This window comes from Archocentrus centrarchus, chromosome 5 (genome assembly GCF_007364275.1).
Source record: "Archocentrus centrarchus isolate MPI-CPG fArcCen1 chromosome 5, fArcCen1, whole genome shotgun sequence".
Lineage (NCBI taxonomy): Eukaryota > Metazoa > Chordata > Actinopteri > Cichliformes > Cichlidae > Archocentrus > Archocentrus centrarchus.
Window position 1 is genome coordinate 1,686,856 of NC_044350.1, and position 27,710 is coordinate 1,714,565.

Consider the following 27,710-nt stretch of genomic DNA (forward strand, 5'->3'; position numbering starts at 1 on the left):
TTCCTGCCAGTGTTTTTGTAGATACAGACCTGCCCTATAGTCACACTGGAGGGAAAATATTTTTTACTGAATTGCAGCCAAAACACACAGGATCTGTTTACTGAAAACAACACAAGCATATCATGCATTAGGCACAGGAAAATCTTTCATGCAATTTGCAGGTTCTGTACCGGAAGCTTTAAATAATGGTTAAATTTCACTCAAAGTGAACATGTTACTTGCTAATAGACTGCAGTTTTACATGGAGCAAAGTACAAACAGACTGTTATATCTGACTGCTAAATATGGCAAAACACAGAACAGGTCATTTCCTTTCACTTGAAAATGAAAGCCCTTCCTGTTAACATTGTCCACTCTATCACAGGGTTAATGCAGCTGGAAACAAGCAAAAAGCACCCTCAGAGGCACAACTAAGGGATCATTGTTAAAAAGTACTCCATCTCTTTCATGTGTGAATTGGTTGCATGGCTCCACCAATCTGTGAAGATGCATCCTACAGCCACCTCTCTTCAGTTCCTGAAATTTTATACAGTAGCTTATGACTTCCTGACTTCCAGCAAACAAATGTGCTTTGTGAAGCTACTAAATTCTATAGCCATATCATCCAGCTGTGGCTAAGGAAAATCACATTTGTTTCTAATATCAAGTATGAATAATAGAACCAAGTCATATATATAATGGAAAATCTGCCTAGGTAGATGACATCCATTTTCAGCAACCCTTACTCCCATGTCTCTGTGTTACCTGATACTAGTTTATAAAGTGAAAAGGCTGCTCGGTAAAGTCAGCACTGCCCAACCTCATTAGGAGGGAAAAAAGACATACATCTGAAATCCATGCTCAACGTGTTTTTTTTATTTATTTTTTTAACTCCAGTTTTCAACACTCTATTTATTTCCAAGGTGTTGAGATTTCCCGCGGGCCTTGTACATGTTCAGGCACACGAGCCCCCTTCAACGGTGTAGGAAGCAACCAATCAGCGTCAAATAGGGAGTCCCTCCAGCTTATCCAATCAAGCACCACTCCATTTAAAGGGGAGATGGCTGTCACATGGTTAAGCCTGCTTCCTGTTTATCGGTTGTTGTACTTTCAGTCTGCCGTTTACAGATTGCAACACGGCTCGGCACTGCTGAGGCTGTAGTCCACAACAGCATATTTGCTACTTTACGGTGACAGGACAGTTCATTGCATACATTTTACCAGTTAATATTTGTGGTTACTAAAGATACATGTAGACATGGCACCGAAGAAACGTGAGTAGGCCGGGAAGCATCCTGGAGATTTCCTGACACCAGGTGACCGGGAGTTCTGTGTGTTGGTGCTGCGAGACGGACGAAAGTTCACCTATACCGGAAAATAAAACTGCTGCGAACTTCCCTTGAATGAATTTACGAAGGCTTTGAGTTGGTGGAAAAGACGAACAATACGCCTGGGAACCTGAGCTAGCCTGTTAGCTAGTCTTGCTAACTTCTGTAGCCAGCAGCTGTGGAGTGAGCGGCCGGCTGTGCGGGCTGGCTAACTTGTTGTGTTTGGAGAGTGGAGCAGTTCGCCGGTGCCCTGAATTCAAGAAGACTCCCCGGCTCCGGCTCCCTCAAGCGGGCAGTCAGGAAAAAGCTGCCTGGGAAGGGATGGCCTGGTCGGTCTCCCCGTCCCAGAGGACAAGGCTCAGCAGTGTTTGAAGGAGGTCGAGTGCGGTTAGAAGCCACCGCGGCGGGTCGAGGCATTATGACGGACACCTCTCTCCACACGGCCGGCGGCTTCCCGGCTTCCGGGCTGCTGGTCAGAAAGAGCGAAGAAATAACTGATTTGATAGACCTGTTTTCCAAGACGCAGTACAGGGCTAAAGAAGTAACTCCTCGGGTACTTTTGTATTTGTTTTCTCCACTGTACTTCAGCCAAATTATAAATTACTACTTTTGGATGCCCCGAATTGCATTATTAAAGCAGTGAATTTAAAATATGCCGGCACATAAGCAAGCTAACTCATGGTGTAGGTAGCGATTTGTGGACTCTTAGAAACTGTAATTAAGACATGCTCAGTTTGGCATAGATCACATCCACCAAGTAGTCCGCAACTTAGATACTTTTTTTTTTTTTTTTTTTTTTTTTTTTTTTTTTTCCCATGTCAACACCTTGGTCTTGCAATTTTATATGGTTTACACATTTGGCTCTTGTATTTTCTTGTTTGATCAGTGTCTAATCATGTAAACTATAGGGATGCATTTGGACTTGTGTGGCTAGAGCCTGCCATACCAAAACAATGGAGTCTGGTTTGCTTTGTCAGACACTTTATCCTCTCTCTACATGAACCTTTTAGACTATATGGTTTCATCTAAAAGGAACCATTAAGGGCTATTAACATAATGTTGTTTTCCCCCTGCAGGTGGAGGCCATAGAGAAGCGCTGTCTGCACCTGTTTGCCAGAGATTACAAGTACAGTATCATCCAAAATGCCAATGGAGAAGTGTGCGGACACTACCCCCGGCAGATAGTTTTCCTAGAGTATGAATGCACAGATGTGGAGAAAGACAGGTATCTCTCCACTGCTCAGTCCCCCCTCCCCCTTCCCTTACAAAGTCCAGTCTAGTTACCAATTACCCACTTGTTTGTGTACCTCTTCTAACCATGTACAACCTATTATGGTGTAGGGACAAAGATCAGCCTCCATCTTCAGCCCCTCTGAACACATGAGGTGGAGGGGGTGAAGTGACTGTCACATGGAGTCACATTGTAGCAGTGAGTCAAAAAAATCTGTCTTTCTCACTGCTGATTCATGCAGCTCAGCTAATTTCCAGTAGAGTACTAGAAATAGATGCTTTAACGCAGGAGCAAAATCCTTCATATGCACAGCAAGATTTTTCCATGTCATTTTGTCCATCGGTTTTCCACAGTTAGAGCTCATACATTGAAAAACACCCCTTCATTTAAAAGAGAGTGTGCTTCAAAGTTTAGGTTAGTGGGGGCATTTCATCTATTTGCTTGGGCAAATGGTTAAACAGTTTTAGCATAATGTATATGAGCTGGTCCATCCCTGTTGGATCAGAAACATCCCAAAAGCACAATACTGCCACAACCCTGTTGGGATGGTGTCAATAAGATGATACTCAATACATGGGTCCCTCATGTATTGATGTATTTTAAATTTCAGTTTAGTTTCAGTTAGTTTCCAAAGTGGAGTTGCTTATTTCAGTTTTTTTTTAAAAAGTTTAGTTTTAATGGTTTAGTTTTATTATATGGAAGCTTTTGTCTGAAGCATATTTTTCAGATGTTCAGAAAAGATGATGCTAAAAAAAAGGAGAGAAAAAAAAAGATAATGCTGTGCAAACAGCATGTGAAGGCAGTATACTCAGCCATACAACCATCCTGAGACTCAAACATGCCCATCAAAGCCTTGTTAGGCGGGTTGTGTTCTCAGATGTGACCAAATTGAGAGTAGAATTAAAGTAACTTCCTTTTTTTTTTTTTTTTTTTTTTTTTTTTTTAATTTTTGAGTTCACAATATTTTTTTTTTGCTCCAGTATTTTTAAAAATTTAGTTTTTTTTAAAACCCACACCTAGTTTTAGCTAACTTGTTTAGTGAACAGAGGGTTTTGTTTTCATAGTCTGTTATTTACGTTCCTTTCTGGCAGATGTCCATTGGTGCCTCATGTACTACTTCTTCTTTTGCATCTGTCTTTCTGCTTTAATATAAGACCTTGACTGAAGTGCTGCACACTCTTGTCCTGTGATGCTCCTTTTTATTTATTTATTTTCTCTCCCCTTAAAGCCAGATCTAGGAAGATTGTTGGTAGTTCCAAACTTGTTCATTTGGGAATGGCTACTGTGCTCTTCAGCACTTTAATCATAGATCTGCATGGCAGAATTTTGTCAGGTACACATTAAAAAAAATGTCAGCATGTTAACCGCTCAGTCCCCCAGCTTGGATTTCATGCTTACATACACACTTAACTGATATCTTTTAGATCCCGGGTGTCAAACTCCAGGCCTCAAGCGCTGGTGTCCTGCAGGTTTTAGATGTGTCCCTGATCTCAACACACCTGAATCAAATGGCTGCATTACCTCCTCAGTATGCAGTCAAGTTCTCCAGAGTCCTGCTAATGACTTCTATATTTGACTCGGGTGTGTTGAAGCAGAGACACATCTAAAACCTGCAGGACACTGGCCCTTGAGGCCTGGAGTTTGACACCCCTGTTTTAGATCTTTCTTCCCGTCCATTGAATTCAGTTGGACCAAACTCCAGTCCAAGTTTGAGAACCACTGATAAAAGTAGGATCCACTGGCTGTCATTAAAACCAAATAGATTAAATGAATTATTGCGTTAGGTTTTAAGCTGAAGCTTTTGAAATGTTCAATTGGTAAAAAGGGATGTTTTTTCTTTGTCATTGTGGGGTATTGTGTGTTGATGGCAACAATTTAATTAAATCTTGAAGATGAGACTGGGGGGAAAAAATGAAATGTGGAGTATTTAAAAGTGAAGACTGTCCAAATGTACTGTGGTTTTTGATATACCGCTCGTTCTGTAAAATCAATCTAATGTTTCATCACTAAAATGACAGTTTTAAGATTATCCAGAGAATTTGACACTGACTTTCAAGTATCTGTCACACAGCAAAAATGTTGTAAAATAAATGCCATCACAAAGCAGTCCTTGACTGAACATTGCCAGCAATGGTCTAAAGTTAGATGGAGTTAGATTAGAGTTTTAGAGTTTCATAGATTAGAGTTTTATATCTTTTGTGGAAATAACAGCCTGACATCTACACCATTATCTAACACGAATTTGAGACCCTGTCATGATGCAGTAAGTGTTTGCATTATGGGGTAAAATGTTGTCTCCTAAGGACCAGTTATGGATTCAGTGACCAAAACCTCCAGCCATGTTGTCACATGGGAGTAAAGCTATACATAAAGGTTAGTGTGAAGAAGTTGGTTAGTTTGGAGGAGGAAGTGTCACGATTGAGGGATGTTTTGTGCTGCAGAGGATTTCTCTTGTACAGATGCAAGATGGTTAAAGAAGCTCCTTTTGGCAGCAGTGTTCCTTTCCTGCCAAGGAACTACCAAGAAATTTTTGTGGGGAAGTTTTTGTTTCTCCCTATTGGCAAAGTGGTACTGGTCACTAAAGTGACTGTTAGCCCAGTGTCCTGACCTTATTGCTTAAACAAAATGAAATCAGAGCAATGTATGAAATTGGCGACATCTCTCATTTGCCAACATCCTAAGGTCATTCCACGAAAAGAGGCTCTACTCTTCCTGTTTTTGAAAGCTGTAGTCCTTCACTTTCATTTCTGCTAGAGTGATTGCTGTTCTCTAATTGGGGTCTCTGAATTTTCCACTTATATTTTTTTTTTTATTTGAATGCACATTTAATATTCCCTTGAAACTGTGTTCAGCTCACCAATATGAGGGGAAAGAATTAGGTTTAATTTTGAGCTGTACCGTACATCTGCAAAGCTGAGAAGTTTCATTTGGAGATGTAGTCAGCACTGCTAACTGCTGTTTCAATTCTGCTTTTTAGTTTAATGTGGATAGCGTGTGATGGTTTGTGTGTGCAGGTTTGAGAGCACAGTGCAGATCAGCAAGCTGCAGGACCTAGTGAACCGGAGTAAACTGGCTCGCTGCAGGGGGAGGTTCGTCTGTCCAGTCATCCTCTACAATGGCAAGGTATCCACATTAATGTCAGTTACATACAGCTGTCTTTTTTTTTTTTATTCATTTATTTATTTTTTTTAATATACATGACCATGTGAAAGCAATATGGGAATGTGCAGTACATTGACTCTGTTATCAGTAGTAACTACTCCTGTTATTTGAGGCCATAATCTCCCCTAAACTGACATTTGCCGCTTTTCCACTAGTATCCATTCAGCACGACACGACTCGCCACAGTTTTGTTTCCATTACAACTGAGTACCACCTCAATGTGGGTACTGCTGCCAGCAACGTGGGCAGTAGTCTCTTGACGTAATTTGTATGCGACTCAAACAGAACACAACACTGCTGTGTTGAGCGATGGTACCGTGAGCAGCAGACCTCCATGATAAACTTTCTCATTTCTCGTCGCTCCGTCTAGCTCCCTCTGGATTCTCTCATCTGCCACCAAGCACAGAAATGTCTGCACCTCCTCATTCGACCACGGTGTTGGTTTGCATGCCTCCATTTTCTTGCTGTTGGGTTTTAGAAATGGCGCGGTTGATTCTGATACAGGAGTTGCTCTCATGACTCAGCTAGTGAGGACACACCCTGGCAATCAGTGGTGTGCTGTTCTTCAACGTCACATTTTTGGATCGCTTGGAACCCCGGCTGAGTGGGTACTAAAGTACCTGGTAGCAGGACCTAACGGAAAAGCCTACAAACCATGTCAAGCCGTGCTGAGTAGGTACTAGTGGAAACGTGGCAATTGTGGAGGATTTAGCACTTTAAGTAAATATTTCAATAAGAGGAAAAAACAAACTGTTTCTTTGTGCTGCTGACAGAAAAATCAGTCTTTATGTAGCTGATGGTTCAACATGTTCAGTTTTCTGAATGTTTAAAATGGAATGGTAAGTGGACTAGTTCTTATAGCGCTTTTCTACTCAAATTGAGCACTCAGAAGGCTTATACAACACATCTGCATTCACCCATTCATACAAGCACTTCCATATGTAACTAAGCTAAGTGCTGATCATCTAACATTCACACTCCAACGCGTGCGTCAGAGCAACTTGGGGTTCAGTATCTTGCCCAAGAATACTTTGACATGCAGCCCAGAGCAGCTGGGAATTGCACCACCAACCTTCCGATTAGTAGGTGACCTGCTCTACCAACCAAGCCACCCCAATTACCTCAATCAAAGGTGGTGGTTTTTTGTTGGGTTTGCACTCTTGTTTTTACTCAGATTTATGCATAAAATGTGAAATTGTGAAATTCCTGCTCAGAACATTAGAAAATTTCCAGAGTCTACTTAAAGGCATTCCACTGACTCACTGTTGCCATTACTTCCTCTTCCATGCTTAATTACTTCTTCCTTGCCTCATTTTAGCATATATGCCGATCTTCCACACTGGCAGGTTGGGGGGAGTTATACGGACGCACAGGTTACAACTACATCTTCTCAGGTAAAAAGGCAAAGCGCACACCAGCAAACAAAATTTAGCACAAACAGTAAGTTGTGGCTGTGAATAGCTGCAGCAGTTTTCCTGCTGAGACTTTGTTTTTCCTCAATGACTGAGGGTTGCCTTCATTCAAAATCATTTCATCAGTGATGAATACAGTTGTTCCTAGTTAATACTATTGATAGTGTATTCAGTTGAGGGAAAATGGGGGGGATAAATACATTTGACTTTGAGAAACTGTCCTTGTTTGTGGTGTTACATGAAATCAAAATGTACCTTTTCTGGCTTTCAGAACCTCTATTGTCAGGCTATTAAAATGTATATTTTACAATCAGTTACTCATACTTTTGGTCTAGGCTCAGGGTTTAGTAGGTGTACTTCTTGGCAGTCTGACTGGTGCCATTTCTGCATTTTAAATATGGGGAAAGACTATCAACTTGTTTTCACAAGGTGCAAAGATTTCCTCTGTAGCAGCAAAATACTTGAAAAAATTATTTGAGAACTACTTGAGAAAATTCAGCAGAAGGACTGACTTTTAGGTAAGGACTTACTGTTTAATAGAGTGAGAACAACTTATAGGCTCTCACATGCAAAATTTGTTGAATGCACTCTTAGAGTTGTGTAGTCATACAATGTTTAAACCCTATTTTAAGATTAGTCGTGGCACAGGGTCCTGTGTGTGTGTGTGAGTACAAATAGTTCTGTTTCTGTGTTAGCCCTGTGATAGACCGGCAGCATGTCCATGTTGTCCCCCACCTCTCACCCATTGACAGCTGGGATAGGCTCCAAGGCCCTGCAACTCTGAATTGGATAAGTGGAATAAGATGGATGGCGCATTGGTAGTAGAATAATAATAAACCCCCCTTTAAAAATGAACCAGTCTCATGAATCTTACATTTAAGACATTCTTACTTGCTGATGACATTCAGGTGTATATGCCCATCAAACTGAACAGCAGAGATCTGTGGGAGCCCCTGCTGAACTGTCATTAAGTCCTGGATGGGAAACAATTTCCTAAATCTTAATGAAAGCAAAACCGAGGTTATATGCTTTGGTAAATTTGACCCCTCAAGCTACTCCTCTGGCACTCTGAGTCATTTGGCTCCCCACTGTCGTGCTGCTGTGAAAAATCTGGGTGTTATTTTTAATAGCAGTTTTAAAATGGAGAAGCAAATAAGTGCTGTTACCAAATCAGTTTTTAATCAACTCAAAGTCATTGCTAAGGTAAAACCTCATCTCCTGCAACAAGACCTGGAAAAAGTTATTCATGCTTTTATCACTTCACGCCTGGAGTACTATAATTCCCTGTATTTTGGCATAGATCAATCATCTGTGCAGGTAGTCCAGAAAGCGGCAGCACGTCTTTTAACTGGTATACAAAAGCATGAACCCCGGTCTTGTCATCCCTTTACCGGCTCCATGTCCGTTTAAGAATAGATTATAAGATTTTATTACTTACTTTTAAAGCCTTTAAACAGGCTGGCACCTTTGTATCTGTCCAAGCTGCTTCACAGTCACACACCTGTAAGAGCTTTGAGGTCATCGAACCAGCTGCTCTTAAAGAGGCCTGAAACTAGACTAAAACAGAGGTGATCGAGCTTTTGCAGCAGCAGCACCAAAGCTATGGAATGATCTACCTCTCTGTATCTGCACAGCTCAGACGATACACACATTTAAATCTTTACTAAAAACACATGTCTTTTCCTTGGTATTTGACTGCAGTGCTACCTCCTTTTAGATGATTGCTTTTTATGGTATTTTTTTTTTTTTTTTTTTTTTAAATGTATTAATTTTATTTTGTCATTTTTAATATTTTTATTTAAGTGTAGTTCTTGGGGCCTATATATTTTCAATTTGCATCACTTTGGTCAACGTTGTTGTTGTTGTTGTTGTTGTTGTTGTTGTTGTTGTTGTTAAATGTGCTATATAAATAAACTTGACTTAAGAGGCCATATTGGGCTTTTTGCAGGCTTTCCCACTTCCTTTAAGGTGTTACAACTTTTTTTCCCTCTATTGGAACAGTTTTACATCAGATTCTGCACTCATGTAAAGTCCATGAAACTTCAAATGTTGCTACTGTGATTTAAGAGAGGCATTAGTTCTCATGTAGTTCTCGTGTGTTTGTGGAGACTGGCCTCACTAATCTTTTCCTGCTTCTTTTCCCCCTTAGGGGGCAGTGATGACACATGGACAGAATCAGAGGAGTTCCCAGAGGATGACAGCGTAGTCAGGTAATATAGCTTCCCTAACTGCTGTACAAACAGGACATGGCTCTGTCATTTAAATCAGTGTGTGACACTCATTGCTTGGGACAGTGGGATATCTGCTTTTCTGATTGTTTTAAACCCCATGGAGACAAAGTCCTTGTCTGTGATAACCCTGTGGCAGGGGTATTCAACTCCAGGCCTCGAGGGCCGGTGTCCTCCAGGTTTTAGATGTGTCTCTGCTTCGAAACACCTGAGACAAATATAGAAGTCATTAGCAGGATTCTGGAGAACTTGACTGCATACTGAGGAGGTAATTCAGCCATTTGATTCAGGTGTGTTGGATCAGGAACACATCTAAAACCTGCAGGACACCGGCCCTCGAGGCCTGGAGTTGAATACCCCTGCCCTATGGTATCAGAAAATTTAAAGTGTTCTCCCAAGTCTTGGCAGAACACCACCTGCCTGGTCATTAATTATGCCTTAGCTCATCCATCTATTGGAAGAAAAGCATTTGATATGTAGCTAACTTGACAGCTAGCAGGTAATAACCATTTTTATCTAGAATCTAATAAATGTGCAACAAGTAATCACATCTGTGATAACAGTAGCCATTTCTGCAATATTTTGGAAAGTGACTCATTTTCCATCACTATGCAATCTTTGCTTTAGAAACTGGTATTAAATGATCTATGTGCCATCTGCCCAAATGCATCATCTATGCTATTAAGTTTTGAGCATTGCTAAGCTACATCTCTTCACTTCTCTCCTTAGGAATGGAGACTCCCATCTCTTCGACAAGGTTCGAGGTTATGACATTAAGCTGCTGCGTTACCTCTCAGTTCGCTACATCTGCGACCTAATGGTGGAGAACAAGAAGGTTAAGTTTGGCCTCAAGTAAGGAACAGATTGCACTAGTTCGTTCACACTCTGTCATTTAGGTCACTGTTTCTAAAAGCAGAAGAGAGGTTATAGGAAGGCATCTGCTCTGGTTACACACTGTTTTGTGTTTGGCTTCGGGTTTTTGCTAGTTCTGTCAATAATTGTTCAGTGTGCAGCATGCTTGGGATTATGGTGAAGCTCGGGGGTATTGGGATTTGAATTCCAGTGTGGTACTGTGATAGTCCAGTCTTGAAATTTCCTTGCTGCTAAATATTCCAGTCAGTTGTTAGGGGAGGGGCAACAACTCAGCTGCAATATGGTAGGACATGTAAAATCACAGAGCAGGGTCAGCGGATGCGGAGGCGCATAGTAAACAGTCAATCGCTACAGACCTCCAAACTTCATGTGGCCTTCAAATTAGCTCAAGAACAGTGTGTAGAGAGCTTCTTGGAATGAGTTTCCATGGCTGAGCAGCAGCATCCAAGCCTTTCTAGAGCAGTGGAGGCGTGTTCTCTGGGTCCATGAATCACACTTCTGTCTGGCAATCCAATGGACAAGTCTGGGTTTGGCGGTTGCCAAGAGAACGGTACTTGTCTGTTTTGGTGGAGGTGGTGGAGGTTTGCATCCGCTTGAAATTCTTTGTTCAGTCATACAGTACCAGTCAAAGGTTTGGACACACTTACCCATGCGTAAGTGTGTCCAAACTTTTGACCTTGGAAGAAAGTGAAAATATTAACTGTGTGCTTTGACGTATGTTTCTTGAATGAAAAAGTTGATGCTTTAACTGTAAGCAAGAATGAACTTGTAGTGAGTAAAATACATTCTGCGACTACAGTCAGCCTTTTGGGAAAGGTCTGTGCCATCTTTAATTGTAACAAAGATTTTATTCCCCACAGTTTACGTTCATGTTTCTGAATAGCTCCTTTTAGATGTACTTGAGGCTTTGGGGTGTCACAATAGTTATGCTAACATGACAGGCAAAACTTTAATATGGGGGTGGAGGTTATAAATTCGTAACAGCATAAAAATATTTGTACTTTTCTGTACACACAATGTTCAGTTCACTCAGACTTGTTCAAAAGCTTTCTATGATCTGAAAAGATGGTCAGAAGTATTATGTACATGTGCTCTGACAAAAATTTGCAACTTCTTTCAAGAATGTTTTGAGCCATAGCATGTTATAGCCAGCATCTTAGAGTTGGACTGTAATGTTAGCCCTCCCCCCAATTTGCAGTTGCTTACAACACATCTCATTTGGTCGTCCTTCTGTCTGTCTCCTCAGTGTGACGTCCTCAGAAAAGGTGGACAAGGCCCAACGCTATGCAGACTTCACTTTGCTCTCTGTGCCTTACCCAGGTAAGCACAACTTCAGAGCCAGGTGTGGTTTATCAGTCAATAGAATAGACTGAATGTCAGTGAAAGTTCGAATTGCATAGTCAGTCCATGAACAGCAGTGGCTTGCAGAACACAAACTTCTCAATACCAATATCAATGCAAATATGGCTGTAGCTCAGTAGGTAGAGCAGGTCACCTACTGATCGGAAGGTCAGCGGTTCGAATCCTGGCTACTCCGGGCTACGTGCCAATGTATCCTTGGGCAAGATACTTAACCCCAAGTTGCTCTCCGACTGTTCTGTCGGAGTATGAATGCGTGTGAATGTTAGTTAACTAAAAGCACTTAGCTTAGTAAAAATGGAAGTGCTTGTATGAATGGGAGTGCATGGGTGAATGCAAAACAGGTTGTATAAGCGCTTTGAGTGCTCATACTGAGTAGAAAAGCGCTATATAAGAACTAGTCCATTTACCATTTACCATATAATCTCCACAACATACTCTGTAAAAATAAAAAAAATAATCTCAGCAAAGTAATCAGCTGTTTCTCCAATGAGTCTCTTGTGGATGAGTAGTTGGGAGTCTAATGCCACGTTTTCATTAATACCTACTCATCGCGGGTCGACTCGCCACAGTTTTGTTTCCTTTACATTTGTGGACCACCTCAGTGTGGGTGGAGTCGATATAGCAACGCAGGCATAAGTCTCATGACGTAATTTGTATGTGACTCAAAGTGTTAGCTTTTGTCTACACTTCTGTGTTGTGCGATGGTACCCGTGAGAAGCCGTTAGCTCGGAGACCTCATGATAAACTCTCATTTCATCTCCCACCAATCACAGAAATGCCTGCATCTCCTTATTCGACCACGGTATTGGTTTGTGTGCCTCCATTTTCTTGCTGTCGGGTTTTAAAAATTGATTTTTAGATCATGTTTTGCTTCTACTGAGCAAAATTCTGAATTGTATAGATTGGGGATTTGCCATAACACTCTGCCAGCCAGAAAATGTTTGGAAATGGGACCATATTAATCCCTGTGACAACAACTTTTTGAGTACTTTGATAAAAGCTGGACTTCAGATTAAAAGTCCAGCTTCTGCATTTGTGACCGTTCTGTTTGTAAATCTGTTCTTTATTTTTTTCTTCATTTTTCCATTCTATTGCAGGATGTGAGTTTTTCAAGGACTACAAAGACAGAGATTACACAGCAGAGGGTCTAGTATTTAACTGGAATCAGGTAGAGTATCTACTGAGTCAGATCATGCAGCGGTGAGAAGTCAGCTGTGTATTTTAACTATCCTTGTATCCATTGACAGGATTTTGTGGACGCTCCTTTGACAATCCCCATGTGCTTCACTCAGAACTTGAACATTGACTGGACTCGGTACCAGGTTAATTCTCTTGTCTTCCTTCATTTCTTTAACGTTTTCCCTCTTTTCCCCTTCTGTTTTCTGTGCTGAGTTCTTCTCTATCTGCCATGACTGTTGTGCACTAATGTTCCTGGTGTTATAGTGCCATCTGTTGTCCAACCTTCATAGTTCTTGGCTGATGATTCATAACAATTTGCACTGCTCACAGGCTACCCATCACAATAATTGCTTCCTAGTTATGGAACAATTTCATGTAATCTGAAATCTTGTTTAAAAAGGAACCAGACTGGCTGTTGTACCTAGTTGCTTCCTGGTTGGCTTTCTTGCCCTCATTTTGCTGTTTCTAATTTTTAGATTTAAGGTCTTATTACGAAATCTTTTTATTAATTTGTTCCCTTCTATTCAGTCATGGGACCTGGTGCAGCAGACCCAGAACTACCTGAAGCTACTTCTCCACATCATCAACAGTGATGGTAGGTGTTTGTTCATATTATGGATTGTTCAAAGTTCTCATAGAAGGAAGATTTTTAACTAGCCATCTTGGTAACCCCTCCAACAGTTATTTTGTAGCCCTGTCAGAATTAAGGGTGAGAAATTTGTAACTTTAATCTCAATCTCATTGGTCACTGAGATGTAAAGTGTATGTATAGAATCACCAGTCAAATGAGAAAACGACATAAAACTTAGTAAGCTGATTGAAACTAATTTAGTCTAATTCAACAGTCCTGATTATGTTTTTAGTAACAGTAGATGGTTACTGAGTTATCAGGTCATTATGAAAGACTATTTCTCCTGGTTTGATTAGACTGTTGTGGCAATTATGTACTAAGTAATATCTCTATCTGAAAGATGTGAGACGGTACTTATCAAAACAGTGTGAAGGGTCAGATTTCAAAGCAGTTTCTGGTTTCTCAGTCAGGAGCTGCTGCAATTTTTAGGAAAACTTATGCCTCTCTTCCACTAGTACCTACTCAGCTCAACTCTGCTTAGTTTAGAGTTTTCCATTCAGTCTTAGTGTCTGGTACAGGTACACTTTATTTGGACCTACTCAGCCAGGGTTCTAAACAAGATGAGTCGTGCCAAAAAAGTAACAGCAACAGACTGCATGCCATTGATTGGCCAGGTAGTGACATCACTAGATGAGTCAAGAGAACGACTCCATCATAAGAATCAAACCTGTCATTTTTTAAATCTGGCTATGAGGTGCAGATGTTTTTGTACTTGATTGCTGACAACAGAATCCAGCTGGAGCAAGATGGTGCGACCATTTGTGTTGCATACAAATGACCTCACGGGACTTTTGGACTGCCTTGCTATAACGACCCCACCCACATTGTTGTGGTACTCAGTTTTAATGGAAAATGACTGAAACAGAGTTGAGTTGAGCCGAGTAGGTACTAGAAGAAAAGAGGCATTAGTAATCCCAACCAGTTAGTGGGCTTGTGTGGCTCTGATTCCGTCAGTGTGTTACCAGTGTGGTGTATGTAAATAATATACATGTCATTGCAACACTGAATATGCATGCTGTCCAGTCTGTGCTGTCTTGCCATTTTAATCATTCAGTATTCTTTCCAGTTCAGTACTTTATACAATTTCCCACAGAGTACAGATAGATGATCAGAATGTATGCTTTACCTATTCATAATGGACTTCCAGAAAGCTCTTTAAAGTGTTGACTTTGAAGGTGTTGTCATTTCAGATGATAGCGGCCTTCTAGTGCACTGCATATCAGGATGGGACCGAACGCCTCTGTTTGTGTCCCTCCTCAGGCTCTCCCTGTGGGCAGTAAGTCTTTTCTATTTGAGTGGTTTTTAAATCTCTCACAGGCTACACATGGTGGTGTCTTCAATAGGAAATTAATGTGTGACAGCCTGTGTATAAGTAACCTGTTAATTAATGACACTAATATTGTGTGGGACACAGGCAGTGGAAATGTCACACTTTAGTATAATACAGAAGAAAATACCTTAAACGATTCTGCTAGCTTGTCAGACTCTTACCTTCTCTTGCCCCCTGATTTTAACATGTTTTATCTTGACCAATAAGAGACAGAGAACCTGCTTCTGGTTATGGGGGGGGTTTTAAACTCAGAAATGGATTTAACACTTCTCAGGATGAATACACATGATCCCCCCCCCCAAAAAAAAAAAAATCTTCTACAATCAGAGCCAAGACAAGATTTTTGTTTCTGATCAGTTAATTAAGTCTGATGTTGAAATGATGTAAAACATTGTTTGATTAAATCCTTCCGGTCTTTTATAGGATGGTGCAGTGCACGCCAACCTGGAGCCAACAGAGATCCTGTATTTGACTATCGCTTACGACTGGTTCCTCTTCGGGTAAGAATGTGGCTCACAATTTCATGACTTCACAGCAAGTCTTAGGTCACGATGCATTATTAATTTTCTCAAAGCATCACAAATCATCACACTCTCCTGCTTCATTTTTAAGCTTAGTTTAAGTCTTTGCTACATATGGTGCTGTGAGTTTATTCCAAACAGACTTGGTTTACATCAGTCGTGTACATGGTTCACTGTAGTTTTGTAGTATCAAGGTGCATTTAGGAGATGTTAACGTGCTCCATTGATTTCTCTAATTCGTTAGCTGTTACTGTAGCCTTGTTTTTCAGCTCTCCCAGTACTCTAAGATTTATGCTTGTAACTATGACAAAGAACTGATCAGTTAAGGGTGTGTGTTTTTTAAATGAAGATGCATAGGGTTTACTTGCTGCTTCTTCTCTCTGAGGTTTGTTTCCATAAGCTGCTGATTTTTATTTTTATTTCTTTGCAGTCACATGCTGCCGGATCGACTCTCCAAAGGGGAAGAGGTATGTCTATTTAAACTGAAGTTGGAGCTCTTTATAAATCTAAAATCTGAAACTTAATGTAGTCAACTGGCTTTAGAAACATCCATTAATGTTCCTTAATAGCTTGAGTTAATTTATGTGAATTTATAAAAGGCTATATACACTTTATTTGGTACACCTCATTAGTACCAGGGTCTGTTTTTGTTTTGATGGCTGTTTCCATGTTTTGAATAAACATTGTTCCTTCTTTCCTCAGATTTTCTTTTTTTGCTTCAATTTTTTGAAGCACATTGTCTCAGAGAAGTTCTCTACTATTAAAAGGCAGAGGTGTGTTTTACATTGATTTTGTATATATAATTACTAATGTTTAGATTGTGTTGCCAAGGGTTTAAGTAACCCTGTTCTGTGGACAAATTTCAGCTGTGAATCCACGATCCATTCCTCGCTTGTCTTTTGATGTCACTTTTTTTTTTTAAATTTCAGAAGAAAAAACTCTCACTTCAAAGATGATTTCACCTTGGAGGAACTCTGCCAGTTGAGTGAGTTGCTGTCTTACATGGTTTTTTTTTACCTGTATACTCTTTGACTGATTTCATGGATGAAGCCCATTTATTACAGAGTGATACTGTGTCATTACAACACAATGTGAAATGCTCTTATTAAACGACTGTTTAAACAGACCTACTCACCTAGGGTTTTTCTCTAGTTTAGTACTCTACCTGTTCCTAAAAGCTTGATGCTTGTGTTTAAAAGTGACATATCACTAAAATATTAACTTGGTAAAAAGAAATGAGAAGAAAAGATGTTAGTTTTACAGTAATATTGCAGACAAATTGTCCAAGAGAAACCCTAACTGTATCTGAATCTATTTATAGATTATGAAGACTATTTTTTTTTTCCTTTTCTCCCATGAGTAACAGTTATATTCTGACACTACTTATACTATTTTTGAAGTATCCACAGTAAAGATATAAACCCATAAAATAATATATTCCAAATGTTGTACTTGAGGTAAATTTCTATTTGCTCGTATCTTTAGCTGATTTGTAAAGGAAGTTCTCGTTTCAAAATGTAAACAAATTTCAGTCTGTCACACTTCGAGTATCTCAGTAACCATTGAGGAGGCGACGTGTTCTTTGGCGCACACTGCTATTTATATAGCACCAAATTGCAGCAGTTGCTTTATATTGGCAAAGGCCCTACAGTAATACAGAGAAAATCCCAACAATAAGGCAACCCCCTATGAGCAAGCACTTGGTGACAGTGGGGAGGGAAAACTCCCTGTTAACACAAAGAAACCTCCAGCAGAACCACGCTCAGTTGGGGGTGAAGGGAGGGAGACAGGACAAAAGACATGCTGTGGAAGAGAGCCACAGGTTAATAGTAACTAATGTTTGAATGCAGGGTGGTGTTTAAACAGACTGAAAATAGGCGAGTAAAGAACAAATGCTCAGTGCATCATGGGAAACCTATTGCAGCGTAACGAAGAAGCTTCAGGGTCGCCTGATCTAGCCCTAACTAAAAGCTTTAGCAAAAAGGAAAGTTTGGATGCTGGTTTCACAGAAGAGGGACCTGACAGCTGACTGCTCTGCCTCCCATTCTACTCCTTAAGTATGCTAGGAACCACAAGTAAGCCAGCAGTCTGAGAGCGAAGTGCTCTGTTGGGGTGATATGAGGATTTTGAGATAAGATGGGGCCTGATCATTCAAGACCTTGTGAGGAAGGATTTTAAATTCTGTTCTGGATTTAATAGGGAACCAGTGAAGAGAAGCCAACATGGGAAAAATATGGTCTCTCTTTAGTCCCTGTCAGTCCTCATGCTGCAGCATTTTGGCCCAACTGAAGAATTTTTAGGGGTGTTTTTAAATTTTATAAAAAGGACAACTTGACGTGATGAATTACAATAGTCCAATTTGGAAATAATAAATATATGAACTAGCTTATTCCATAATTAACCTTAGTGTGTGAAGAAGACTCCCTATTTACATGAACACATTTGAATCTATTATGATTCAAACCACTGCACTGCAGTACCTTTAATACTTATGGCATGTGCTAATCTCTGTAATAAAATATTATGGGGTTGTTTTCTTCAGTGAGCAACAAACTCTTTGCAGCCTAATGAAGATCTTAATTGGTGAGATGCCATTTCTTCTCTACTTGAAGGCACACGTTTGAGTTATACCAGGGAGTCAAGCACTTCTGGTTTGAGGCTTTCTTTTTCAGAGGAGCCACAGTATCCAGAGTTGTATGTAGTGGATGCAACACTATTAGATAATCAACCTGTGGGGGAGTAGAGTTTAGGTAGTTGCTCTGCACTCTGACACATGGAACAGTGGAGGAATTATATCCTTAAACATAGTTACACCACTTTGAGAGACATCTGCTATAATGAAATGTATTTCCCTCTGGTCTGTTATAAATTCAAATGTTAAATTATCAGATGAGAGGGTTTTCAGGGAATATTATTAAATGTTCAGTTTCTATGCCATATGTCCGAACAAGATCCAGAGTGTGATTAAAGTGGTGCGTGGGCTTATTTACATCTTGAGAGAAGCCAATTGAGGCTAGTAAATGATTCAGTCCAGTGCTGAGGCTGTCATTTTCAGCATCTACATGATAGTCACCCACTATAATTTTATCTGAACTTAGCTCTAAATCAGACTGTTTTATTTACAGTTTATCTGGCTTAGTTTCTTAGTTTTCCAGTTAGGGTGTACAAGGCTAAGTCATGTTTTCAAGTGAATTAAAACTGTCTGGGTCTTTGTAAGTTGGAGTGAAAGTTGCTGCTGCTCCTCCTCCTCCTTAGCCTATGCTTCAAGGATTCAGGGAGTGTTGATTCATTTAAACTAACACATTCATCCTGGTGTAACCAGGTTTCTAAGGCAGAATAAATCCATGTTGATCAATTAAGTAATTTACTAATAATGACTTGGAAGAGAGACCTATTTAATAATCCACATTTAAATGTTTTAATCGATGATGCAGTTGAGGTTTGTTTCTCTGTGAATTTTTATATTTTTTTGCTGTGTTTTTGGTGGTTTGGGAGCAGACACAGTCTCTATGGGGGGGGGGGGCATGACAGGAGGAGAGAAGCTGCAGAGAGGCATGTAAGACTGAAACCGCAAAGTATTAACCATCAGGCAGTCTGTGGTGCTGTACTAAAAGGCAACAGTGTGAGCTAATTCAACTTGCCTATGGTCTGATGCAATCAGGAATAACAAAGGCTTAAAGTGCTGTGAGCAAAACAAGACTGAGTGAGTGATAAAACGATGCTTTCATCTCTTCTAGAAGTGCAAGCCTAAAACTCAAAACATGTTTGATGAACTCTTAACCTTTTAATGTAGCAGTTGCATCAGGGTGCTCTTCATGCCAGATTTGATCAGCTTCACAGGTGTAAATACCTTTTTGTTATGCTTTTGCTGTAGTGATCGAGGACTATGTAGTATTGTATTCCCACATTAATGTCTGAGCAGCAAACATGTGACCCCAGACTCTTAAGGGAACTACTCTAACCTTTCCCTGTTAAACATCTTTTGTTTTATACAGCTAAATGTTTTAAATGTTCAGGAGCCTTGGTAGAAATGAAGCTAAAAGAACAAAACTTTGTTTGTTGGATAAAATGCTGTTTGCTTACAGAGTCCAAGAATCGTGGCAGTGTGACTAGTTTGAGCAGCGACTTTTCCCTCATCACTGAAGAGATGGCCAGTGCCTCAAGCTTGACCAATGACACTGTGGACCTGTCCTCCAGCCAGCCCCAGGCCTCCAACTGGTCAGCACCACACATACTCACAAATTTAAGCCTAAATTTATTTTATAAAGTAGTGTTTTTAGGTTGCTATTCCTTTTGTTAGTGCAAGTTTATTTGTATTTTGATCATGCAGTCATTCGACATGACTGCATGTCTCATACCTGCATTCAGATGTCTTTCAATTCAGTTTTATTTAGCACTAAATCACAACAGTTACCTCAAGGCACTTCTTTGTGTCTGGATCAGTCAACTATGCAGGGCAATTTAAATGGAGTTGTCAAGGCAGGTGGCTATTCAGGAATCCGACTGGATATGTTGATACCTCAACATAACCAGTGAGTATCATGTATGCTCAATGCCTATTCATTGCAGTGATATTAAGGTGTTTGTTGAACTCAAATGAAGAGTGAGCATCTTCTTGTTGACTGTATTCTCCAGGCACATTCCTCAGTACAGAGTCCACTGTCGTTAGCATCAGATGTGATGGTTGTAGGGTTTCTGTTGTGAACCAAGGCTAGACTTGGATCCTGTTGTCCTTTTCAACAAAGGCTGTTCAAGTGGCTGTTTTGAAGGGCAAAGAACTTGTATGACATGAGATGAACAGTGCAGATAGCTTGCACTATTGCCACAGGTTTTATGACAGTGTTGTCCAATCAAACTTCTGTGTACGTTGGGGCTGCAGTGCTCATGTAGAAATGACTCTACATGTTTTTATTGCCATTAAAACAAAAATGTAGAGTAAATACTGTTTTGTCTTCTCTTTGAGCAGCGCAAGTGTTAGATCAGTCATATTTGGATGCCTATAAATGCTGGTGGAGCAGGTTGTCCACTGTGGATTATGGTTTGATTCCTGGGTGAATCTACTCTTCCTGATCACCTCAAGCACTTTAATACTGCATGTACCAGTCCATTTGCATGGGTCTGTGGTAGCTCTCATTGATCATATGGTTTTGCTTTTCCATGGGTTAACATTGTTCATTAGCTGCAGCCTCAATTGCAGAATACAACATCCACAAGACTCATTAGTGGTTACTGTGCTGATAAATTGGGGTTTGGTAGGGTGGAATTTACCCATTTATTGTAGTAGTGTAGACAGATGGGCTAAATGAAAAGTTGTATTTGTTCTTAAAAGAAGGCAGTGGAAAAATAAAAGGGAGCCCAGTGCATGTTGGATTGTTTAAGAATAACGCACACACTTGAGTGGTATTGGCATCCTTAGCCTCAGAATTTGATCTGTGATGACAAACTGTTACTACTGAGAGTGTTGATGTACTCTCCTCTGGCCTCAGGAGAAAAGGCACCGCTTCCTCTCCTCCGATGGTGGTTTGGAATAAACAGAACCCTCTGGATGAGCGCTTCGCCCAAACAGCAAATGAGGCCAGGTCTTCCAGCTCCTCCTCCTCCAATCAGTCAGAGCATGGAGGCACTCGTACTGGCAGCAGCCCATTGGCTGTTCCAAGGAGAAGGTGAGGAGTCCATGTAAGCAGCTGGTTCCAGTTTGCACGAGATCTTGTTTTTACACACTTAGATCTAATTTTTTTTTTTTTTTTTGATGATCAGCAGGTGCATGACTTCAGTGTTGTTGCTTCATTTTATGCACAAGCACATCAACCAGTAGAACCTGTGGTCTAACACTGCAGCTAGGGCTGGGAGATGCTGTCTGTCTCTGGGGTTAAGCATCGACATGTGAAACACTGCCTGCTGGAACCTTGTCATTTGAAGCTGTTAAAATGTTCAGCGCCTGTTTGCCCTACAGTCTGCTCCACCTTCTCTATCAAAGGGATTTATCAGCTGTTTGGCCACCTGTGGAATCCACATTCCTTTTCTTATGACCGCAACTTGCCAAATCAGATAATTTGACATCCCCAGTCACTTAATAATGTTGTTAGGCACATGTGCATAGAGGATTCATTGGACAATACAAATTGCAAATCACGGGCCGAACAAGATTAACATTTATTGAACAGTCTAAAAATGAAAATATTTTAATCAGCAATATGAATTTTTGACAGGTAGACTAGCTTAAATGTCTCTGTAAAAAGCGTTGACCACTGATCAATGTGTCATTGGCAACGTGGGAAAACAGGTTAGAGCACAGGTCTTGACCTGCGGGGGCTTTGTACTATAAGTGGTGAGAGCGCATTTTACTGTTGGGCCATTAATGATAGCTATATGAAATTATCTCATGGGCCGTATATAATTATCTCGGGCCAGATGTGGTCTGCGGGCCTTGAGTTTGACATGTGAGTTACTGTAGTCAGTTGTACATAAAGCAGAGCTTTGCTACCTTTTTTTTAAAAAATTTTTTTCATGTGTGTTGTCCTTGACAGAACAAATTAAACTGTGTGGCTACCAGAACACAGGAAATATTGTAGTTATGAAAACTTGCAACCAGCATTTGTTGACTGAAAGTATAAGAGCAAAAAAAAAAAATCAAAGCCATGTACAGCCCATCTCTGAAACGTTTTTCAATCTCTCTATCTTCCACACTTTATTATAAATCTTCAGTGGCCCCTGTGCTGAACGAGGGTAGTATTTGTTGCACAGTCACACGTGTTCTGGGAGATGTCAGAGTGAAGCATGGAGGTGCTCACAGTCTTTAGAAACCAAAACTGGTGTAATCCCAGTTACACCCAGTTTTTCTGCTGTTAATAAATGTTAATGTTTCCTCGTTCAACAGTTGCAAAAATCACATTCTAATGTCATACATCAAAACACTATAGACCTTTTTAGTAGCTATTTTTGGAACCCAGTGTGAGGTAGGTGAAAGGCCATCAAAGATTTGACTTTTTTTTAATTATTTATTTATTTTTTTTAGATAATAGTTGCTGATCTACAGACTTCATGTCATGTTAGTTGCGCAGGATACCAACACTGTCAGTAATGGAAAAAGAACTTTGAAGATTTGTATTTATTTTTTTTGTAAGCTGGTAACAACAACTTGAAGCATTCTGAACATGAGGTCATGGGTGCACCCAAAAAAGCTGACTGTGAACCAAGATCCTCAAACCTTTTGAATGGGTTATTTTTATTTATTTTTTTAGCAAGCCCGTTACTGAGACCCAAATCTGATACAGATTTAGATTTTTACATTTGTCCTCTTATCTGTCTCTCAGGTTAGCAGCGGACTGTGCTCGGTCAGGGTCCTCCCTCTCTACAGATTACGGTAGTTGGCAGATAGTTTCTGGTTGTGGCAGCATCCACGACCACGCCCACTTCCCTCCACCTTTGGCCTCGGCCTCCTCCTCCACCTCGTCCGCTGCCGTCGCTGCCTGCGACTCCCCCCTGCCATTCAGCTTTCAGGATGAAGCTAGTGGACGAATGTAAGTAATACTGTCAGCTCTGAGTTCAGATAGCTCATCCTTTATTCCAAATTTCGATATCTGTCATTAGTGGGTCCACTAATGGGGGTAAAAATGCACAACCATAACAATCTTAGTTATTAACAGGTTGTGTGGTCTAATTTTAGTTTAGATGTTGACATTTTTTGTTGCTGCTGTCTTTAAGCAAAGTCCTTCTATGGCTGTAATGTTTCCCCAGCAGAGCTATGCAGCTGGCCCCTGTCCACAGTAAAAAGTCCAGCACAGAAGTGGTGTGCATAAAAATGAAGCAAGACAAGTCCTGTTTGGTGACAAATTATAGCCTTTCTCAGCTGTTAACACTGTTATGCTACTTGGAAAGCTAGCATTACCTTGCATGGTAAATTGTCTGTCACAAATTGTGCCATGTGTTTGTCCTCTTGAGTGATGCAGTGGTTAGCAATAACAGGACACACTGAAACCCCCTGAAAGAGGTCTAATGAATATGCACTGGTATAGGTGTTTGTAACATTTATGCCATGTTTTGGTATAACTGCCAGCACTAGACAAGGTTGATAAGAGGAGGCGGTGTTTGCCCGTGTCAGTAGTGTATGGTCGTGAAAGATCAATATAATGAAAGGCCTGAAGCAGATTTTTTTTAAACCTGACAATAATAATTCAAAAAGGTTGTGATCAAGAAAATTGAAAGGGAGAAACTCTAGACAAACATTTGTTGAAAGGTGGTGCTTTTTTTCTGCGGTCACAATTAAAAATCAAGCCATCTGTAATGACTGACAACATCATACAAATAGTCATTGAAAACTGCTTTACCCCCCCCCCCCCCCCCCCCCCCCAAAAAAAAAGGCTTTAAATGATTTGCAAATTCTTCATCTCCTGACACCCAATTGGAATCAGGGCTCTGCGTATGAATGCTGCAATAGATGAGAATTGGGAAGGTGAAATTTCCACTGGGTTCCTCCTCCTCCTCCTCCTCCTCCTCCTCCTCCTCCTCCTCCTCCTCCTCCTCCTCCTCCTCCTCCTTCTTTTCTGGTCTCTGCAGGAGACACATTTTAATTTCTGCTTGATCTGGCTGCCAAATTGAATGTGCCCCACCAGCATCATCTGGAGTCAGAGGGGGCAAATAACATCTCATTTTCACTGAATAAAGCTGCATAGAAGAAGTGATGAGAGGCTGATGTGAGCTCTGTGATGGTTAATTAAAGAGGAAATGCTTTTGCCTACCTCATTCTGTTGTCTTGCTTTTTTTTTGTAGGTTTCAGAACTTTTAAAAATGGGATTTTCCTCCCAGACCTTTATCTTGTCTTATCCCCCACTGTTCATTTCCTCCCTTCTCTCCAGGTGTCCCTTCCCCTCTGAGCGTCAGGCCCGTCTGGAGGCAGTGCGGGAAGTCTTCCTGGCAGCCTACAGCTCCACTGTTGGCCTCAAGTCCTCAGCTCCCAGCCCCTCCGGCGCCATCTCCGGCCTGCTGGAGCAGTTTGCCCGTGGGGTGGGCCTCCGTGGCAGTAACACCATTGTTTGAACCCTTCAATGTGACTTTGGACCCTCCTGCTTACATCCAGTCGATTCAGCATGTCTGGACTCAGTACAAGTGCCAAACACCCCTGTTCAGTTTAGGGGTGAAGCATTTTATTTTATATATGTTTTTAATTTGATTTTTACATTTTATTTTCTTATGGACTTTTTTTTTTTTTTTAATTTCCATGTAGAGTTTCACATTCAGGGAGGGGAAATGGTTTCAGCCACACAATCAAAAAGGGATATAAATATAAATGGCTGAGTATAAAGAATTCTTCCTTAGTCTGTTGATAGATTTACAGTTCTAGCAGTGACTGTTCCATGTCCAGTAATATCACTTGATTTCTTTTGGTTATGCTGCTGTTCACTGATCTGAGCTGAAAGTTCTGGTGGGTGGCAAAAATGAGAGAAACAAAGCACTTAATGTGTTATAACAGAAAAGGCTCAAAGCTGTTCTTATTTTAATTTGGTGCTGTAGTTTAGAATCTAATCAGGTTCACAGGTTTGTGGGGTCTAGACTTGCAGGATTTTGTTTTTGCGTCTTAAACTAAACTGGTTTTGAAAATCCAGTCCCAGTCAGCTTGAGATGGTATCTTTACCCTGGAAATGGCTTTTTTTTTTTTTTTAATTTCCTTTCTTGTAAAAAGACCGGATTTAAAACAAAGTTAAGCTGCCGCCCATTTGCCACGTGGCATGACTGCCCCCCACTTCCAGTGACGTACGAAAGCTTTTGCTGAAAGACCTTCTGTAGTCTTATTCAATAACCTGACAGCAACTTGGTCTAAAGAAAACTGAGCTTCTCACATTTTACAAAAAACTAGTCTGTACAAGATGTTTGGTGCCTAAAAGTGGAAACAATATTATTGGACAATTTAAAAAGAACTCTTTCCCCATCACCACCATTTGGCTTAAGTTGGTGGCACTAACTAAAGAAGCCAAACCGTTCATTTGGTTATTTTTGTGCCTGAGCCTCGAGTTGACTGAAGTGACAACAGGACTGTACCTAAAAGTGTAACAGTTCAAATTCAGGCTAAAAGCTGGTAAAGACCACACCTCTGCCTGCTATATCCAGTCTTCAGGCCAGGGACCTTTTAAGCTGGCCACATTGCAGAGGTTACTCACTTAAGGGCAAATGCTAAAAGTTGATTTAATACAACAAGAATATGGATGAACTGCATTTCAGGTTCAGTTGAACACCTGTCCCAGAAAACTCAATGTCACTTTGGGGGTGGTGTCGATGGCTGGGTGGTGGTAATTGGAAAATACAGCTTGATTTGCTGACGGATCAGATGTTTGCTTTGTAATTTTTGTAAGATACTTTCAACAGGTAACATTACACTGAGCATTTAGTGTGAGTAAGGTAGTCGAAGAAAATAGTTTGACAACTTGCATGATAAGTTAATCAGTTTTTATTTTATTTTTTTAAATATACAAGTTTGAATATCTAAGGACTGTTCCATAATGGTCTTACATAGGGTTATAATTTAAAAAATGTATAAAAATGTAACTTTCAACCTTATCAGTTACAGTATCACCATATCCTTTACTTGAGTCCATATCTGTTTATGGTTCAGTGACAGTGAAGAAGCACTGAGCATTATGGTAGCAGATATGAACCAAAGGCTTTTTCAATGTCGTCTCTCGTTTGACTCCAGTGAAGCGAGGTCCTCTCTATTCCTGCCAGTACTGAGATTTCTGCCCAGCTGTCGTCACACACTGTTTAAAACACACGCACCTTCTTTCAGGTCACACTCGGAGCTTTCTGCCCAGTCAGCCATCGGGTAGTTCACACTTAAGTAATTTTTGTGTAGTAGTTTTATTTGGAACTAGCTTATCAGTGTTGCCAGACTGTTTGACAGCTGCTGTACCTCAGGGCCTTTTGTTGTGCCTTTTTTTTTTTTTTTTTCCCCCCCTTAACCTTTTAACACTGGATCGGACCTGTCCAGTTTCAGGTGTATTTTCTGTTAATGATTTTAAGAGCATTCTAGAGGTTTGGTGCTGTCTGTAAATGAACGTTTTGACTGTAGTGTTAGCAGACTTAAAGTAAAATTTGTGGGGCTTTCCACTCTCTCTCATGTAGTTGCAAGTTTTTGTTGTACACAGTGACATAAAGCTGAGTCTTACGGATTCTCCATGAGACTGCTGATGTGGGATGTCTGCAGCAGTCATTTGTTTCTGCCTCTCAAAATGATTGTTGCTGAAGACGATTTAATTTTTAATGAAGTTTTTTTTTTTTTTTTTTTTCTTACTAAAAATTCTCAAATTTTAGTAAGAAATCTGGGAAATGTATTTAGGAGTGAGATGAGAATTGTGATGGCAGCATCATGTTTCTGTGACAGTGCAGAGCCCCGAGCTCAGCCTGTTGGTTTAAAAGAGCTCATGAACATCTTGAGAGCTTAATCATAAAACTGTTTTCAGCTGTTTGCTGAATCTTTCAGCTGAGCTAGGCTACTGACTCGTACTGTCCTTATTGTACACACAGCCTTTGCACTCTTCATACACCACCTAAAATCTGGAACTGGCAGAATTTTTTTTTCTCCTGCTGCATGTTAAGCCAAAGTCTGCATTCTTTATGCCACAAAATGAGCTGACATGTTTTAAGTCACTTGAGTTTTCATTCATCCTGATACAGGAAGTAATTTGTATGTAATGGATGCATTTTGTGGCATGTATCAGTTCTTTGCATGGGCTACAGTGGTTTTGTTTTTTATTGAAAAAAAAAAAACCTGACAAACTGACAGCAGAGCAGTCTTCCCTGTTTAATTTCATGCAGCTCAGACTGCAGCCACATCTCCCTTTCAGGTTTTAAGCTTTCTCATTAAGTTCAGTTCTGACATTTGGTTTTAGTTTGGCACGGCCTTCAGAAAACATCACTGCCATAACTGCCATTTTACTCTTCATTTACAAACTTTTTTTTTTTTTTTTGCATCACCCTCAATCTGATTATTGGGGCAGAACATTGTTTTACAAATGAATATTTTAACTTGTTGAAATGCTGCATTGCACTGTCCTCTGTGTAAAGGATTTTGTTCTTTGTATAGCTGATACATTTTTTTTTTTCTTTAAAGAATTTTAATTTTTGCCTTTTTGGTTATAAAATGCCATTACTTGTTGGTGGATAACAAGCTACAATGAAAAGTGAATTGAAGTCCAGGTGGCAGTTTGGAATAAAGGAAAAGTAACATTTCCCAGTGCAGATGAGTTTTCTTTTGCAGATAATGCATAAGTGCAATTAACTGACACAGACTACCTTGTGGAATATTTTACAAATCATAGTGCTTATGTTGTGCTCCTCTATTTTGTTCCATGCCATACACTGTAATATGAACATGTCTGGGCATTCTAGGAGATGAAGCAAATATTACATCCCATCATTGGACAATACACAAAACCCTGCTGTGATCAAATTTTTGCCATATAAACATGTAAAACAAATTATAGC

The 27,710-nt window shown here is 40.3% G+C and overlaps 1 protein-coding gene across 1 annotated transcript; it reads left to right on the forward strand.

Annotated features, from left to right (window-relative positions):
- Positions 1-1,046: 1,046 nt before the first annotated feature.
- On the forward strand, positions 1,047-26,559 carry mtmr14 (myotubularin related protein 14). The gene is made up of 19 exons (XM_030730402.1): positions 1,047-1,860; positions 2,384-2,532; positions 5,553-5,661; positions 7,019-7,094; positions 9,262-9,322; positions 10,070-10,192; positions 11,460-11,533; positions 12,673-12,743; positions 12,823-12,897; positions 13,283-13,349; positions 14,576-14,661; positions 15,139-15,215; positions 15,667-15,703; positions 15,939-16,009; positions 16,166-16,221; positions 19,322-19,454; positions 20,723-20,899; positions 22,550-22,756; positions 24,092-26,559. The coding sequence occupies exons 1-19, from the start codon at positions 1,726-1,728 to the stop codon at positions 24,270-24,272; spliced, it is 1,965 nt and encodes a 654-aa protein (XP_030586262.1). The 5' UTR covers positions 1,047-1,725; the 3' UTR covers positions 24,273-26,559.
- The last annotated feature ends 1,151 nt before the right edge of the window (positions 26,560-27,710 follow it).

Coding starts and splice junctions, on each gene's coding strand:
- mtmr14 (XM_030730402.1), top strand. CDS start 1,726: ATGACGGACACCTCTCTCCACACGGCCGGCGGCTTCCCGGCTTCCGGG. Junction 1,861..2,383: donor CTAAAGAAGTAACTCCTCGG/GTACTTTTGTAT, acceptor TTCCCCCTGCAG/GTGGAGGCCATAGAGAAGCG. Junction 15,704..15,938: donor GACTCTCCAAAGGGGAAGAG/GTATGTCTATTT, acceptor TTCTTTCCTCAG/ATTTTCTTTTTTTGCTTCAA.